Here is a 15,888-nt window from a genome sequence, read left to right on the forward strand (position 1 = left end):
TTACTCTGAGATTCAGGAGAATAACTCCGCAAGATTCAAGAGTATTGTTCTGCAAGATACAGGAGTATTGCAACGTGAGATTCAGGAGAATTACTCCGCAAGGTTCAAGAGTATTACTCCGCAAGATTCAAGAGTATTACTCCGCAAGGTTCAGGAGAATAACTCCGCAAGATTCAAGAGTATTACTCCGCGAGGTTCAGGAGAATTACTCTGCAAGATTCAAGAGTATTACTCCGCAAGATTCAAGAGTATTACTCCGCGAGATTCAGGAGAATAACTCGAGGACGATTTATTTGATAGATTGATTTTTGTTTAATCAAAAAAAGTTTGAACGCGAAACATACTTTTGACACTAAAACATTTGAAGAATTTTTATTTGAAACTTTGAATTCATCGTCTTTGTCGTTTTGGTCCAAAGGATGTGAAGATTTGTCTCAATTTTTTAATCTAAAAGAAAAAAATCCATCAAATTAAATTAAATAAAAAACAACTATATTTTAACCCATGTTACCTCTGGGTCAAAGGCCTGAAAAACAAATGTGTTTGTGGTATCCCTTGTGTTGTTAACCTTGTTTTGGACAAAGTTGATATTTAATTTAAGAATATTTACTCTTAGCTTTAAGAACAACGGAGGCGGAGCTTAAATAAAAAGAGTTTATTCATCTTCTTTTCATGCCAAACATTCAAAAGTGCTCATTGAAGTTCCTTCAGAACCAGCCGACAACACTCGCCCACCTTGGCGGGATCCGACACCGACGAGTACTTGGAGATCTGGGACTGGACCCCCAGGGAGCGGGCCAGGTCCTGGGCCATCTGGTCCGAGGTGACGGTGGTCCCCAGCGCCACCAACAGTCTGAAGACGGCCTCTCGGTCCTGCACCGTCTCCAGCGCCCTGCTGGCCACGGACAGACACTGCGCCTTGGCCTCCAGGTCCGGCTGGCCGTGCAGCGAGCCGGCGTAGTTCAGCACCAGCGTTGCCAGGGCGACGTGGATGTTCTTGTTGCAGACGGTGACCAGGTCGGCGGCGCGGGACAGAACCGCCTCCCTCTGGGCCAGCAGCAGCGCTCGGCCGCTCTGACCCAGGAAGCAGTTGCAGAGCGTCCGCAGCGCCAGCATCTGATTGGCCGCTCGGCCCTCGGGCTTCATGAGGCTCAGCAGGTGGTTACACAGAGGAACTCCCTCGGCGTCGCCGCACAGGGTCTGGTTCACCTGCGGGTGGCGCACTGCCAGCCTGAGGATGTCCAGCACCGGGAACACGATGTCTGAGCAGAGAAGAAGATCGGTCAGAAAACCTCGTTTGTTACTGAAATGATTTTATTTTTCTTCCATTCAAAGGTTAAATTAGGTTTTTATTGAATCATTAAAGAATAATAAAGTTTGATATTTGAATTCCGATGAAAAATACATTTTGTAAATTCAGTATTTATTTACATACTCATTAATTCAAAATAAAAAATGTTGGTATTAAAAGAGCCACCAGACAATATTGAATTTAAAGAATTTAGAATATTTATATTAGAAACATGTTGAGCTAAGAAAATAAAATTAAATCGACTAAATTCTTTAATAATTTATGTTAAAAGGTTGATTTATAAAGAAGACGATTCCCAAAAAAGGTCAATTTGTTTATTGAAATGTTTTTTAGAGCATTAAATTGGATATACTTGTGCTGCACATGTACTTGTTAAAAATATTTTTTATTTGTTCCCCATTAATTCAATATAAACATTAAAAAAAAAAACTAATAGAATAAAGAAAATACATTTAAGATTTTTTTTGTTTTTCAATTATTGAAATTAAATATGAAAGAAATTAAGTGATTCTTTTTTTTTTTTAAAAGGTCATTTTTAATTTAATGTTTTGCAGTGAATTCATTATACATAGAATTATATTTGAATAATAGAATATTCAACAATTGTTAGTTTTATTTTTACCCAGAGTTTAATGTACTTATTGAAAAAGAAAATTCTAAATTAAATTGTTTGTAATTCATAGTTTTTTTTAAATTTATTATCTGTATATATTTTTTTACATTTTTACAACCAATTATTTGAAAACAAAAAACATTTTTTAATTCAAACTTCTTGAAACAGTATTTGTCTCAATGTAATATTAAATTATATAATATATATTCACAGCCTTTTAAATTCAATACAAAAATGTTGCTATAATAGTAACACCAGACAATAGACACATTTTAAAAAGTTAAAAAAATTAAATATGTTTTATAGATTTAAATACATTTATTAAACTTTGGGTATAAAATAATGATAAAATAATGATGAAGCGCGCGTCACCTTCAGGCCAGTGCGTCGCCATCCACAGCTCGTTGATTTGTCTCACGCTCGGCGCCTGAGACTCGGACCCGGACACGCAGAGCAGCAGCTGCTCCAGGTCCTCCAGCACCTCTGAGCTCAGACGCTGGTCTTTGGGAGCTTCGGCGTTCAGTTCCTTCAGCTTCGCTGAGAACCAGAGAATCATGGCTTTAACATCCGCGGCGTTCTCGTCGCCGTGACGACGTCTTACCGAAGATCTGCGTGGTGTTGGCTTGCTCGAAGGCAACGCCGTCCGTTTTGGGGAAGTAGACGTTGGTCGTCTGTCCGAGGGCGGCGGACGAGTAGGCGCCGCCACCTGAGGAGCACACGCCGGTCACATGACTGCGTCCTGGAGGAGCTGCTTCATCAAAACTATACTTTTATTGAAGGTTAAAGGTTCGCTTTATGTTTAAACTTCAATTTAATAAAAAACATTAATTTCTCAACTTTATTACTTCAATCAAAATTGAGAGATTGAGACTCCAGACTAGGATCAGGTGCTTCTCACCTGTGAATGGATCGGCCACGCCCACAGGAAGTCTGGGACTCTCACCGGATCCTGGGATGTAACGTCCAGAACCTGAAACCACGTTTGTATTCAGACACGAATGATTCCTGCTCGGGTTCAAGTGGATCCAACCTGTGAAGGGATCCCCGCCGAACCCCACGCGACCATCGTTGGACCCCGGGATGTACCTGGCGCCGCCTAGAACCGCCAAAATAAAATGTTTATTAGTTTGTACACCAGGTGGCGCCGTGACCGTGAAACTATTCATTCAAGGTTTCATTGTTTCGTGACACAGAAGTGCAAAACACATTTTAAACTCTCAAAACTTTGTAAATGAGTTAAAGGAAACGGTCAAATAGTTTTAGGAAATAGTCAAATAGTTTAAGGAAATAGAAAATTACTTTTCAGGAAACAGTCAAATAGTTTCAGGAAACAGTCAAATAGTTTAAGGAAATAGTCAAATAGTTTAAGGAAATAGAAAATTACTTTTCAGGAAACAGTCAAATAGTTTCAGGAAACAGTCAAATAGTTTCAGGAAACAGTCAAATAGTTTCAGGAAACAGTCAAATAGTTTCAGGAAACAGTCAAATAGTTACAGGAAACAGTCAAATAGTTACAGGAAACAGTCAAATAGTTACAGGAAACAGTCAAATAGTTACAGGAAACAGTCAAATAGTTTCTGGAAACAGTCAAATAGTTTCTGGAAACAGTCAAATAGTTTCAGGAAATAGAAAATTACTTTTCAGGAAATAGTAAAATATTTTTAGGAAACGGTAAAATAGTTTTCGGAAACTGTAAAATAGTTTCAGGAAACTGTAAAATAGTTTCAGGAAACTGTAAAATAGTTTCAGGAAACGGTAAAATAGTTTCAGGAAACGGTAAAATAGTTTCAGGAAACAGTCAAATAGTTTCAGGAAACACTCAAATAGTTTCAGGAAACACTCAAATAGTTTCAGGAAATAGAAAATTACTTTTCAGGAAATAGTAAAATAGTTTCAGGAAATGGTAAATAGTTTTAAGAAATGATAAAATAGTTTCAGGAAATGTGTTTTGCACCTCTGGGCCACCGTAGATCTCTGGTCTCACCTGTGAATGGATCGGCCTCCGCGGGCTGGTCCGGTCCCACCACGTGACCTTTAGTGTTCTCGATGATGAAGTTGGCCACCTGGTCCAGGAACATGGGGCTCAGGTCGTTCTTCTGCAGGAAGTTGTGTGCGGTGAGCCAGGGGTCCTCGGCCACGTTGTACGGCAGCTTCATGGACGGCCCGCCCTCGTTCACGTCGATGGTGAACACGTAGTCGTACTCCTTCCCCTCGTACACCACGCTCTTGGACGTCTGCTGGTTCGAGCCCCCGACCACGTCGCCGATCTTCATCCAGCGGTCGTCGCTGACGCTCCACTGGTACGCCTCCACCTTCTGACCCTCTTTGATCAGCCGCGTCTGTCCGTCTCGATTGCCTGAGAAGAAAACGCGTCACGGTCCGAGCGGCAGGTCCTGTAGCTCCGTGTCGTACCCGGCTCGTCCAAGTGTTCCCGGCCAGGGAGGTCCTCCATCTTGATGTCTCCCAGGTCTCCGGTCTTGGGATCGATGGTGGACTTGGAGAGCTCCTCCTCAAACGCTTTAATCTCCTCCGGCGCCGCCACGCGATCCTCGGCCTCCGTGAAGATCCGGATGATGCCGTCGCTGAGGAGAAGGTCAGGAGACGGAGAAGGTCAGGACCCGTCGGGCGAGGAGAGTGGCAAAGGTTACCTGGCGCCCACAGCGATGTCTCCGTTGGGGAGGATACAGCAGCACCAGACGGACTGAGCCGGCAGACGGATGGTCTGGCTGCACTCTCCTCCCCTCCAGATCCTCAGAGATCGGTCTTCACCGGTGCTCACGAAGTCTAAAGAGAAGTAGTGGTTTTAATCTAAATAATTCATTCACTTGAGTATTTTATTTAGGAGATTTACGCAAACATTCACAGCGTTCATTCATTTTTGTGTTTCAATTCAACTTTAAGTCCTCCGCAACGCAAGGAACATGACTGAGGACGAGAGGATACAGACAGCTTCAGCAGCTTTTGATGTTTAGACCAGTGGGCCGCGGAAGGTATTGCAAGTGGGCCGCAAAATCGTTTCCAAAATAGTATTGTTTTTTTTGTGGGAGGGTGGATTGTATTATATAAAATTGTTTTATGGTTCTTTCTCATCATCTTATTGTATTTATTAATTCGTATTGTATCAATATTTATTTCTAATCTCTACTGGAAAATGAAATCAGTGAATTGGTGGAATTTACAGTTCAAATAATTTTTTTTAAGCATTTAATATTTTTGGGTTATATTTTAATTCAATTAATTTAATATTTATTTTAAAATCACAGTTTCATATTCCCATAATTTATAAATATATTTTATACATTTAATTTGTAGCCTTGAAATACCATATATAAATGTTAATATACAACCAGACAATATTAAATATAAAAGGCCGAGAATGAATTACTGCAAATAGAATATCAAACTTCATGTTTAAAAAATATATTCATTTATTTGAAAAATGTTGGATTATTTTAATGAAATGTTTGGAAAACAATCTGAGCTTTCAATGTAAAAATGATTGAAACGATGCATCTAGAAAAATATATGGAGTCTGTAAATTCTGCAACACAGAGTTAAGTACTCGACAATACTACACATATATTCTTGTTACTACAGTATCACTATTGACCCCGTTTTGTGATACGCATCATATCAGCTGATACTTGTCATGAACGTCCCTACGGAGCAGACAAGGTGGAGGAGTGAGAGTTGGAAACACACCTGTACTGTTGGGGAAGACGGCCATGCTGTAGATGTAGTTGGTGTGACTGTAGTACACCTGCACACACTCTCCACTCACGCTCCAGCGTCTGATGCTGGCGTCGTTGCTGCACGAGAAGAACTCGGAGCTGCTGATCACAGCCAGACCTCGAACACAGTCTTCGTGACCTGAGACCGACAGCGACATAAGACCACGGCAGGGACGTCAACATTTCCTCAGTGAGAAGTTACAACATTTAAATACAAATCAATCATTGAATTTAAAATTGAAACCTAGGGTCGCATAGAAATCGACTCAAATGCCACTTTAGCTGTACGTGAAACGGCTCAAAAGCTACAAAGGATTTTAAGTCGTCACCTGAGAAGGTTCTCTCGCATCGACCTGCCTTCCACAGCTTGATGGTTTTATCAGCAGAGCCAGACAACATGAGGCCTTGTTCAGGTAGAATAGCCACCGCCCACACAGCCGCCGAGTGACCCTGACCCACACGAGTGACGACAAGCATTTTTAATATCAACTCCACATAACGCATCCGATGAGTCGTACCTGCAGCGTCATCATGCACTTCTCGTTGAGCCAAACTTTTGCCATCATGTCCCAGGAGCCACTGAGAAGAGTGCCGAACTTCCCCGCCGCCAGCGTGCAAACTGGTGACGAGAGAAAAGGCGTTGGCGTCGTGTGACGGGAAGAGTTGAGGAGCACCAGAACTCACCTGCGTTTTTGTGTCCTTTCAGTGTGTACAGCGGCTGCGCCTGATCCATGGTGAACACGCAGATGTTGTTGTCGTTGCCGCCGGTGGCGACGAGTCCTCGTGCGTACGTCTCATTCGGCGAGATGACACAAACACAGGATACAAAGTTGGTGTGTCCGGACATGCAGTGCATCTCTGTGAAGGTCTGCTCGGAACTGTTGAGAGAAAGTCACGTCAACTCACTTTTGTTTACACTGGACACACTATCCAGTTTTTGTTTTGTAAAATCAACACTTTCAATCTTTGGTTTGTCCCTAGAAATCTGACCAGCATCATGCGTAGAGGACCAGAGTCGTTCCTCGAAAGAGTTTCCAATAACCTTCACTTAGTTCTATGGGTGTGAGAAAATATTGACGATGTTTTTTTTCCTTCATGGTACTGTATTTATATTCGCCGGCACTGTATCCATTTTATTGGGGGGTAAAGGGGCTTTCAAATTAGATTTTTTTTTTAACCACATTTCTTTTTTCGTGGTGCCATGAAACCTCTGCAGCTAAAGGAACAATGAAATCCGGCCATGACTGAGGACGAGAGGATACAGCAGCTTTTAAAGGTGATGTTTGGACAAATGAGTCATGTGGTCTGTAAATTCTGCAACACCAGAGTCAAGTACTCGACAATACTACACATATATCCTCGTTACTACAGTATCGATGGATAGATGGATGAGACCAAGTGAGATGAACACGTTCGGACTCTTGAACTTAAGAACCCGCTTTAAGAATGACAAAGCTAATTTTAAAAACCCTTATACTACTGGCTGGCGTGTATACATTAGTGAGCCTTGTGAATTATAATATATATTTGAGTTGTTCAATACTAAACTGAAGTATTTGGTACTTTAAATACTTTGACTTCTGTGAAAAACAACCATAATAGCAGTGGTAGCAGGATGCTAATGCTACTCATGCTACTTACCTGGAGTTCGGAGTCCAGACCCTCCCGGTTCGGTCTCTCGACACGGACACCAGGGCTCCCTCCGGGCAGACGGCGGAGGCGAGGCCCCGGACATCCATCTCGTGGCCCGCAATGGAGCATCGAAGTTTGTAAGAGTTGGATGAGGCCATGTTCTCCTGAACAACGCCGGGTCCCTTGCGGTGCTAAGATGCTAAGCTAGCTGTCAACAAATACCGGCTAGCGGAAATACGGCTGAGTCACGTGTGTCTGGAACGCGATGTTGATAGGTCCAGAGCGGCCCAATGCCCGCCTTTCCCTTATTGCCAAAACTCGGATCTCAAATAATGTTTATTTTTAATAATTCTCTTGGAATTGTTCTCGGTTGTTTTTTTTAACAATCATACAAGTCTTAGCGCAGATGCTTTAATTTATTGATAGATACACAAAGCTTTTACATGAAAAATAAATTAAAGGCACATACCTGTTATTTAGTTCTCAGTCTTTGTGAGTTCATATCAAAGTCATAAAAACGACCAGATCCATACAACATAAACAAAAGAGTAAATAGATCATGTTAAATTCTGTCCAGGGTTGCCTGCTTGGGTCCTGTGTGGGTTTGTGGATTCTGATCTGATGTATGTAATATCACTAAAAATAAAATGTGATTTTTTAATACCCATAACATTCAAGCAATGTTACTGAGATGTAAGTCCGTCATTTTGAGACCATTTATCATCATTGTTTAATAAAATAAATGATATTGATATTTATAAAACAATTGAATAAAGACAATTTACTTCATCATCATGACCATAATCTTCAATAAAATTAATAAAAAGTGTGGGTTAAAAAAAAGCATTTTGATTTTAGTATTTTTCGATGTTGATTCGTTATTCTGACATTCGGACATTCTTTATATAAAACTGGGAATTAAGGTAAGGTAAGGTAAAACTTTATTGATCCCTCAGGAGGTCTCCTTCGGGAAATTGTTTTTTTTCCAATAGCCAGCAATTTTTCAAAAACAATAAAAAAAAAATAAAACTAAAATAAGAAGAAGAACATAAAAAATATATATATCTCTGTAATAGCATTAAACCAGTCGTTTACATCATAAAACTTGTTTACAGTTTTGATGCTTAAAAATGCTTCAACAGCTCAATAGATGGTTACAAGTGACCCCGGTTTACATCACAGAAGTTCATAATCTAAAGTGTCTCTCTCACCATTCAATACATATTGATCTTTTTTAGGAAAGTGAAGATAAAAAATATTGTATTTAGTTGTTACTAATAGAACGTTCTGTAGGGAAATTGATTTCTATATGTGGTACAGTATTAAAAAGAGTACACGTGAATAACTAATCTCATTCATAACATACATCCTGTGAACCTCCGGTTTCACAACGTCTTGTTTTTGGGTATTTGAGTATGAACACCTGAATCTGAGGAAAAACCTGACCTTTAAAACAGTATGTAAGGAACCGAAAGAGAGCTCTCTGTAGCACTTCTTGGCTCGTAGATCTGGCCGAAGCTTCGATTGATGTACGAGAGATTCTGTAATCTACTTTTTCTTCAATACACTAATATCGCTGATTCCAGACTCAAGTCTCATTTATAGTTTGTCCAAGAGAAATTCCTTCAATTAGAGAAAGAACCTGTTTTTACAATTGGCGTCACGAACAGTCTGAGATGTATTTTTGCGAGGATGAAGTCCCAGGCGACAAGTTCCGAGCTCCACGTCCTACCAGGACCAAGGACAGACCAGACAAAAGAGGCGCTTCAGTTAAAAGGTAAGCAGAAGCCTGTTTTATTCATATATAACGAATTCTGCACATTGAAAACTTTAAAAAAATGTCCAGCTTGTCTGAGGTAATGGTTATTCTTACATTAGAAAACACTTTGAATATCTGTTACACCAAAGGTTAAAAAAGCGATCTGGGAATCGCCAAAGATTAAAAAGTGATCTGGGAATCGCCAAAGGTGCACAAATTCTCTACCTAGTGGTCCCTGCTGCAATTACCCTCATGACTCATACCCTCATGAAACTTACCCGCTAACAACACTGACTGTTGCCCCTTCGTTTGACTTATGGGTGAAAGGAAATTTCCTTCACTTGTTTCACAGGGAATGACAGTACACCCCCACCTACAACCCCACAGGAAAAATTGCACTTAGGAAAGGTTCCTGATGAATTGTGTGTTGGTAAGTATGCTAGCTCCAGTTAGCAGTGAACCAAGAATTCTGGACAAACTAACCCTAACACAAAATGACAAGCCCCTGACCTCCAATGCTGAATTTAGAACTAAACGAGAAATACCAGGCTTTAATGTAGGTGGTAAATATTACAATGACGAGATCGGAGATCCCATTAATCTAGAATCTATTGGCCAACCTAGAGGTGTACCAGAAGAATACTAACAAGCAATCCTGTGGCTGCTGGTTTTGAAAGTATATTTCTCTGGGTTACTCCCAACAAAAACTTGGATTTATTTTTTTTATACAATTTTTACAGGAAAAAGCATTTACAATATCAATGTAAACATCTCAAGTGTTCTATTTTCACCCCATACAGAAAAAATAAAAAATAAAAAATATATATATATATTTTGGCGACCTGAGCGGTACAATGTAGTAAATTGAAGAGTCGCAATGATCCCAGGGACAATATATGTCAAGCCATGCACAGAACGTCAATTCAAAAATAAATTAAAAAAAAAAAAGCACAACAACAAACAAAAAGACAAAACAAAACACAATAGTAGTAAAATCAGTTCACACATAAAACCCTGTACCTCTGCAACCCACCCACCCAGAATTCTGTTTCCTAATCCGTCTAATTTGGAATATTTGAAATGTTAATTTGTTTTATTAAGTTAAAGAAGGGGCTCCATATCCTCCAGAATTTCTTGGACGATTTCTTAAGAGAGTACCTTATTTTTTCCAATTTTAAGAACTATCAAACATCTCTCACCCAATAAGAAAAGGAAAGGGGGGCTGACACACTTCCTTTTTAAAATAATTAATCTTCTTGCAAGTGTTGGACTTTTTAACTTTACCACTCTATTAGCTGAAGGAGTTCATGAACAACTCAGTGCCACTAGCTGGATGGAGAGATGGTTCTGAAGCTGGAAGGGTGTGTTCAACTAGATCACATCTGCTGGTCCTGATGGTCACTGAGTTCCTGGGCTGCTGCTGCATTCCTCTGCAAAAGGTGAATATCGATGCAGCGGTGAATAAAAAAACAGTATTATCAGTACTATATACTCGTGTTCTGCATTAGTACTCTTGACACTACAGCATGTACATCATGGCTCAGGTTAGTTTTAATTTGAAAAAAAAAAAAAAACAACTATAGACCGGAAGTCAGCATCTGGGTGTGCATTGGTTTCCGCTCCCGTCCGGCTCCGACGCCTCGGAGGAGAGGGGTCTCGCTTTTTTTTTTTACCGGACCGGACCAACACCGCAGGTGAGTCTCCGCGTGTCAGTCGCGATCACACCTGTCAACAACAACAACAACAACAACAACAGGTCACACCGGGAGTGTTGACGTTGGTTAGCCAGAGTTAGCATGTTGCGCTAACACACAAGAGTGAATGAATACGCAGCGTCTTCCTTGTTTATAAAACACGTTTATTATCACATATAACTTCATATACTTGACAAAGCAGCAATATTTACAGTGTGTTACTGTGTACTCTGGTATGTCCACGACATGTGCAGGCAGTTGTGTCAGGAAGTGAACGCAGGTAAACCAGAAATAAAGGTGTGTTTAACTGATTTGTTTGAAAGTTATGTTGAAGGTGTGTCTCTGTCGATCCGCCTGTAGCCTCAATACTATTCTATATTAAAAATTATAATTAACATATAACAAATATTCACAGTGTTTGTTCATTTTTGTGTTGCAACTAAACTTTCAGCGGTCATTAATGAACATTGAAATCCTGTGAGATCCCGGCAGTGACTGAGGACGAGAGGATACAGTGACTCCAGCAGCTTTTAAAGCTGATGTTTGGACATATTTTGGTTTGAAAACAAATGAAAACAGTTACGACTTCGTCAAGAGTCATGTGGTCTGTAAATTCTGCAACAACAGAGTCAAGTACCCGACAATACTACAAGTCTATATCGTTGTCCTACAGTACTATACTGTATTATAGAGTATCGTTGGCCCTGTATGGTGGTAACACATGGTATCGCCAGATTCTTGTGGCTACACCATCCTATTCTTTTGACAACGTTTTACACTTCAAGCCTCATGTTTATAAAGCGAAAAACTCATGAATGAATTTCTATATTCAGATGACTGAGGACGAGAGGATACAGTCGACTCCAGCAGCTTTTAAAGCTGATGTTTGGACATATTTTGGTTTGAAAACAAATGAAATCAGTTACGACTTCGTCGAGAGTCATGTGGTCTGTAAATTCTGCAACACCAGAGTCAAGTACTGGACAATACTACACATATATACTTGTTACTACACTATCACAACACCAGAGTCAAGTACTGGACAATACTACACATATATACTTGTTAGTACAGTATCACTATATATTACAGTATATTATTATATATATAATATAATACCGCAAGTGAAAATAATAGTAATCTCTTAGAATTATAATTTCTAGGACAACTTTGGTGTTGTCTGTGTCAAAGGTGAGATATTTTTATTTTGTGGTTAATAATGTATATCACCTCTAACTAGTATTTGTGTGCACAGTTGTATTTTATCATGGTACCCACCATGAGCATAAGAAGTCATTTCCTGTCGCTCCAGGAACCATGAGGCCACGCCTCCACTTTGTGGTGGACCCAATGGGCTGGCTCTGCATCAGCCTGGTGTTCGGGATCTGGCTCTACAACAGTGTCTTCGTCCCTCTGCTGATTCTTCTACCTCACTACAGAGAAGGACACGTCCCCCTGGCCCTCATCGTCTGTGAGGATCAAGCACTTTAAAGCTGGTTGAGAATCAAAACATCTCTGAAGTCTTTGCTCAACTTTGCAGGTTATTATGCCGCATCAGCTTTCTGTGTCTTGGCCTTGTTTAGAGCTTCCACCGCAGACCCCGGTCGTCTACCTGCTGACCCCCATATACCCCACTCAGGTAATATCCTGTTTAACAAGAAAGCTGAATAGAAAATATAAAAGTCTATTTTTATATTCTATTATAAAGCCCCCACCAAGTTCCACATGTACATCTATAAACAAATGTCATATTTTTGGTCAACGTGTCTTTAAAATCCAAAAACAAAACTGTGATCCTATGACGTCATGAATATGTTGTGATCGGTAACATTAAGACATGTTGAAGTCATATATTAATATGATTGAAAATGTTCTTTAAAATGTTTGATACTAAGACAGAAAAGGCCAAAATGACCTTCAATTGGACACTTATTTGAAGTCTCTGTATCATTGTTTAGACCAGAAAAATCAAACTCAACCACACAAAGAAAAATTGTATTTTCTAAAAGCTACAGATGAGTCTGTTATTGTGGGGTTTTCATTTTATTAAACATTTTATATTATATTTTATATAATGATCTCGGTGTTTGTTCTTTGTTACATTTCCAGTCAAATGTATTTCCTGCAACTTAAGTTTTACTTTTATTTAAAGGCACAATATGGTTGTTGACATCTTAAATCAAACACTTATTTTGTCCCCATATCAGCTTAAACATTGAGCTAGTTTTGTTTTTAGCCAATCATGGGACGGAATAATCGTGATGGACATGTATGAAATGAGGAAAATTGTCTTAAAAATAAAGGTAAATGCTAAAAAGGTAGAATTCTTAATTTTAAAATGTATAAAAATATAAATTTAACTAATTAAGTAATTTCTCTATCAAAATGGTCACATCAGTTTTTATTTAATACTTTTATTGAATATTTTAAGGATTGAAAGTTGGAGTTTTTAATTTTTTTAATTAATAATAAAACATTTAAAATAAATTACTATTTTACACATGGAGTTCACATGGAGTTTTAATGGCAAAATTCGAAAAACCTTTTTTTAAGTTAATTAAATTCATTTCAGTTCAGTATTTCCTATTCGTAGCCTTTGGAATTCAATATAAAAATGTTGGTTTAATAGTTCTAGTGTTGTTATGTTGAATTTAAAAGGGTAGAAACTAACTTGATTAAATTAAATTGATTTAAATTATTTTTAATTATTGGATTATGACAATATCAAAATATATGTGGGAAAAAAAGCATTATTTTCTAAATTATTCGATTTCTTTTAATTCAATTATGAAAAAAAAACAACCAATCTTTTTATTTTTTTGACTGTAAAATAATTGAATTAAAAGTTAATAATTAAATCCACATTTCGACATTTGAATTGTTCAATTCAATAATCTGATGTTACTGATAAACTTCCATATGAGGTTGTTTTTTTAGTAGTACTGACATGAATCCCACACGTGTCCGTCTCTCAGAGCGCCATCTATGGGAGCTGTGCAACAAGTGCAACTTGATGAGGCCGAAGCGCTCGCATCACTGCACCAGATGTGGTCACTGTGTGCGCAGGATGGACCACCACTGTCCCTGGTGAGACCCTGCTGGTCACTCACGTCCATGTGAAGTCGATGCTTGATGCTCGTGCGTCTGCAGGATCAACAACTGCGTGGGTGAAGACAACCACTGGCTCTTCCTGCAGCTCTGCTTCTACACGCAAGTCCTCAGCTTGTTCACGCTGCTGCTCGACTTCTGCCATTATTACTACTTCCGGCCTCTGACGGAGCTGGACCCGGTCGGTGTGACATCGGCGCCTCCGCCAGGACAAATGTCACAATCTTTAATAACTTCTCCTGCAGGACACGTTCACGGCTCAGCACGAGCTGGCTCTGGTGCGAGGCTCGGCTCTGATGGGTCTGCTCATGTTCGCCGGGATGAGCGGCTTGTTCTACAGCCAGATGGAAGGAATCCTGGCGGTGAGTGTCTGCGGGTCCGAGCGTTGTTGCTGGTTCTGATGCTTCTCGTCCTCCAGGACATGACCACCATTGAGAGGATGTCTTCCTTCTCAGAAGTGTGAGTACATTTTCACCTAAAAACACTAGATTTGTATTATTTTGAGGTCAATCATTTTTACAATAGTGGGCAAATGAATATCCTCACAGCCACAAAACATACTGTAACTGTTGTGAAAACTTAAAAAACAAAAGGAAATTCTAAGAATCAGCTTAAGTATGAATTTTATTTCAAAAATTAAATTTGAAATGATTGAAACATTGAAAATAAAATACATTCAACGTCATCATTCACTTTAAAATCAAACGTTTTACTTGTTCAAGTGAGAGAAGAACAGAGTTTACATGTCCGTCTTAATCCTGTCTGAAGCACAGAGCTGTTAGTTCACTGTTATATATCACTTTTCACAAGCTGTTTCTTACTTCCATTTTCCGTTTTGATCGTCACAAACTTGAATCAGTTATTATTCTGAAGGTCAGGGGGAAACTTAAATTAAAATATCAATTTGTCTGCTCTACAGTATGACAGTCGAAAATCTATTCTAGTCTTACATACCGTAGAAATACTGAGGTACTACATTCTTCAGAATAAACTTTCTTCTTTCTGTCTATTCTCCAAGGTTTAGTTGCCTAAATACATAGATAAGAAAGAAGCGTCTGCTAATGTAGCCGCATCACAATAGGATTTCAAAAGTAACCGGGTTAGAAAGATAATACCAAGGCGAAGATTGTACCCTGGAGTTCTGGGTCTGGAGTAATTGTTTTTCATGAATTTTAACTTAAGTTGTTTAATTTTTTTTTTTTTTTAACATGTCATGTCTGAATTGAATCATTCAATAAAAACAACACATTTAATAATTCAAATAATATGTATGCAATGAAATTATTTAAAGTTCACCTAATGTGAAAACTCAACTCTCCTGACTTATATGTTGTAAATGTTGAAGTCTTCCTCTTCAAAATGCAATAGTTCATTCATCATGACGTTGCTCCGTTTGAAATCTCGCCAAACGAGATCACATTTTAAATTAAGCATTAACTCTGGTGCAGGTGTCTCCCCTGGAAGCCCTAAATCAGTGAAGTACCTACATCTTAATCTGGAAACAAAATAAATATTTACCTAAACATGGTGAGAGTTACTTCTGCCTCTAGGTGTTTTTGTAATGTGTACATTATGCAGCAAACCTTATTTTTATTATTTGTTATTATTAATGTACAAAACGGGCTTTTTAAGAGTGTGTTTGAAATTTACGAGAGTCCTTGAATGCAACTTGTGTTTTTGTGACCAATCAGAGCAGAGTGGGCGTGGTTCAGTTTTCTTCTCAGGCAAAACAGCAAATTTTAAGTGGGCGGGGCTTAAGCGTATTTTCTAGAGTAAATATCTTTATTAAATAAGAGTTTTGTGCAAAAAGAAAAATACTGATGAATATAATAGAGGTCCTAGATCAATTTAAGAGACACTTAAATCAGCACATTAGGAGCCCTTTAATTCAATGATTAAAAAAAACATTTAAAATTTCAATAGATTCAAAGTTTTAATAATTTTGAAATAGTAAATTGAACCAATATCTAAATCTAATATCAATATCCAATATTCTGATGCCACTGCTGTATGAAATAAAACTTTACATTAGTCTACAT

At 38.9% G+C, this 15,888-nt stretch overlaps 2 protein-coding genes across 5 annotated transcripts in view; one reads left to right on the forward strand and one right to left on the reverse strand.

Moving 5' to 3' along the window:
• Nucleotides 1–640: 640 nt before the first annotated feature.
• Nucleotides 641–7,532, reverse strand: plaa (phospholipase A2-activating protein). Its single transcript, XM_087788698.1, has 13 exons — nt 7,298–7,532; nt 6,341–6,534; nt 6,175–6,275; nt 5,986–6,106; nt 5,628–5,795; nt 4,574–4,709; nt 4,338–4,507; nt 3,910–4,281; nt 2,956–3,021; nt 2,824–2,895; nt 2,527–2,631; nt 2,298–2,462; nt 641–1,262 (listed from the first exon to the last, which is right to left on the reverse strand). The coding sequence occupies exons 1-13, from the start codon at nt 7,444–7,446 to the stop codon at nt 694–696; spliced, it is 2,388 nt and encodes a 795-aa protein (XP_087644824.1). The 5' UTR covers nt 7,447–7,532; the 3' UTR covers nt 641–693.
• Nucleotides 7,533–8,788: 1,256 nt separating this feature from the next.
• The window catches only part of zdhhc21 (zDHHC palmitoyltransferase 21), an 8,334-nt gene continuing 1,234 nt past the window's right edge, over nt 8,789–15,888 (forward strand). Inside the window, exons 1-9 of one of the 4 annotated variants that reach the window (XM_087788701.1) lie at nt 8,789–9,065; nt 9,400–9,477; nt 10,343–10,486; nt 12,054–12,212; nt 12,282–12,380; nt 13,717–13,828; nt 13,892–14,030; nt 14,095–14,211; nt 14,268–14,308. In XM_087788701.1, coding sequence (XP_087644827.1) covers nt 12,059–12,212; nt 12,282–12,380; nt 13,717–13,828; nt 13,892–14,030; nt 14,095–14,211; nt 14,268–14,308 — 662 coding nt within the window. In that variant the 5' untranslated portion in view covers nt 8,789–9,065; nt 9,400–9,477; nt 10,343–10,486; nt 12,054–12,058. Of the gene's footprint in view, nt 9,066–9,399; nt 10,487–10,582; nt 10,742–12,053; nt 12,213–12,281; nt 12,381–13,716; nt 13,829–13,891; nt 14,031–14,094; nt 14,212–14,267; nt 14,309–15,888 lie in introns of those variants that run through there. The other 3 variants (XM_087788699.1, XM_087788702.1, XM_087788700.1) reach the window with 3 other exon arrangements.

Source organism: Callionymus lyra, chromosome 4 (genome assembly GCF_982586985.1).
Source record: "Callionymus lyra chromosome 4, fCalLyr1.hap1.1, whole genome shotgun sequence".
NCBI classification, from domain to species: Eukaryota; Metazoa; Chordata; class Actinopteri; order Syngnathiformes; family Callionymidae; genus Callionymus; species Callionymus lyra.

Excerpts from the sequence above, each read along its gene's own strand:
- plaa (XM_087788698.1), bottom strand. The coding sequence starts at position 7,446 with ATGGCCTCATCCAACTCTTACAAACTTCGATGCTCCATTGCGGGCCAC. Across the intron at positions 2,896-2,955 it reads CGGCGGGGATCCCTTCACAG|GTTCTGGACGTTACATCCCA; the intron begins GTTGGATCCACT and ends ACGTGGTTTCAG. Across the intron at positions 2,463-2,526 it reads CAACACCACGCAGATCTTCG|CGAAGCTGAAGGAACTGAAC; the intron begins GTAAGACGTCGT and ends TCTGGTTCTCAG.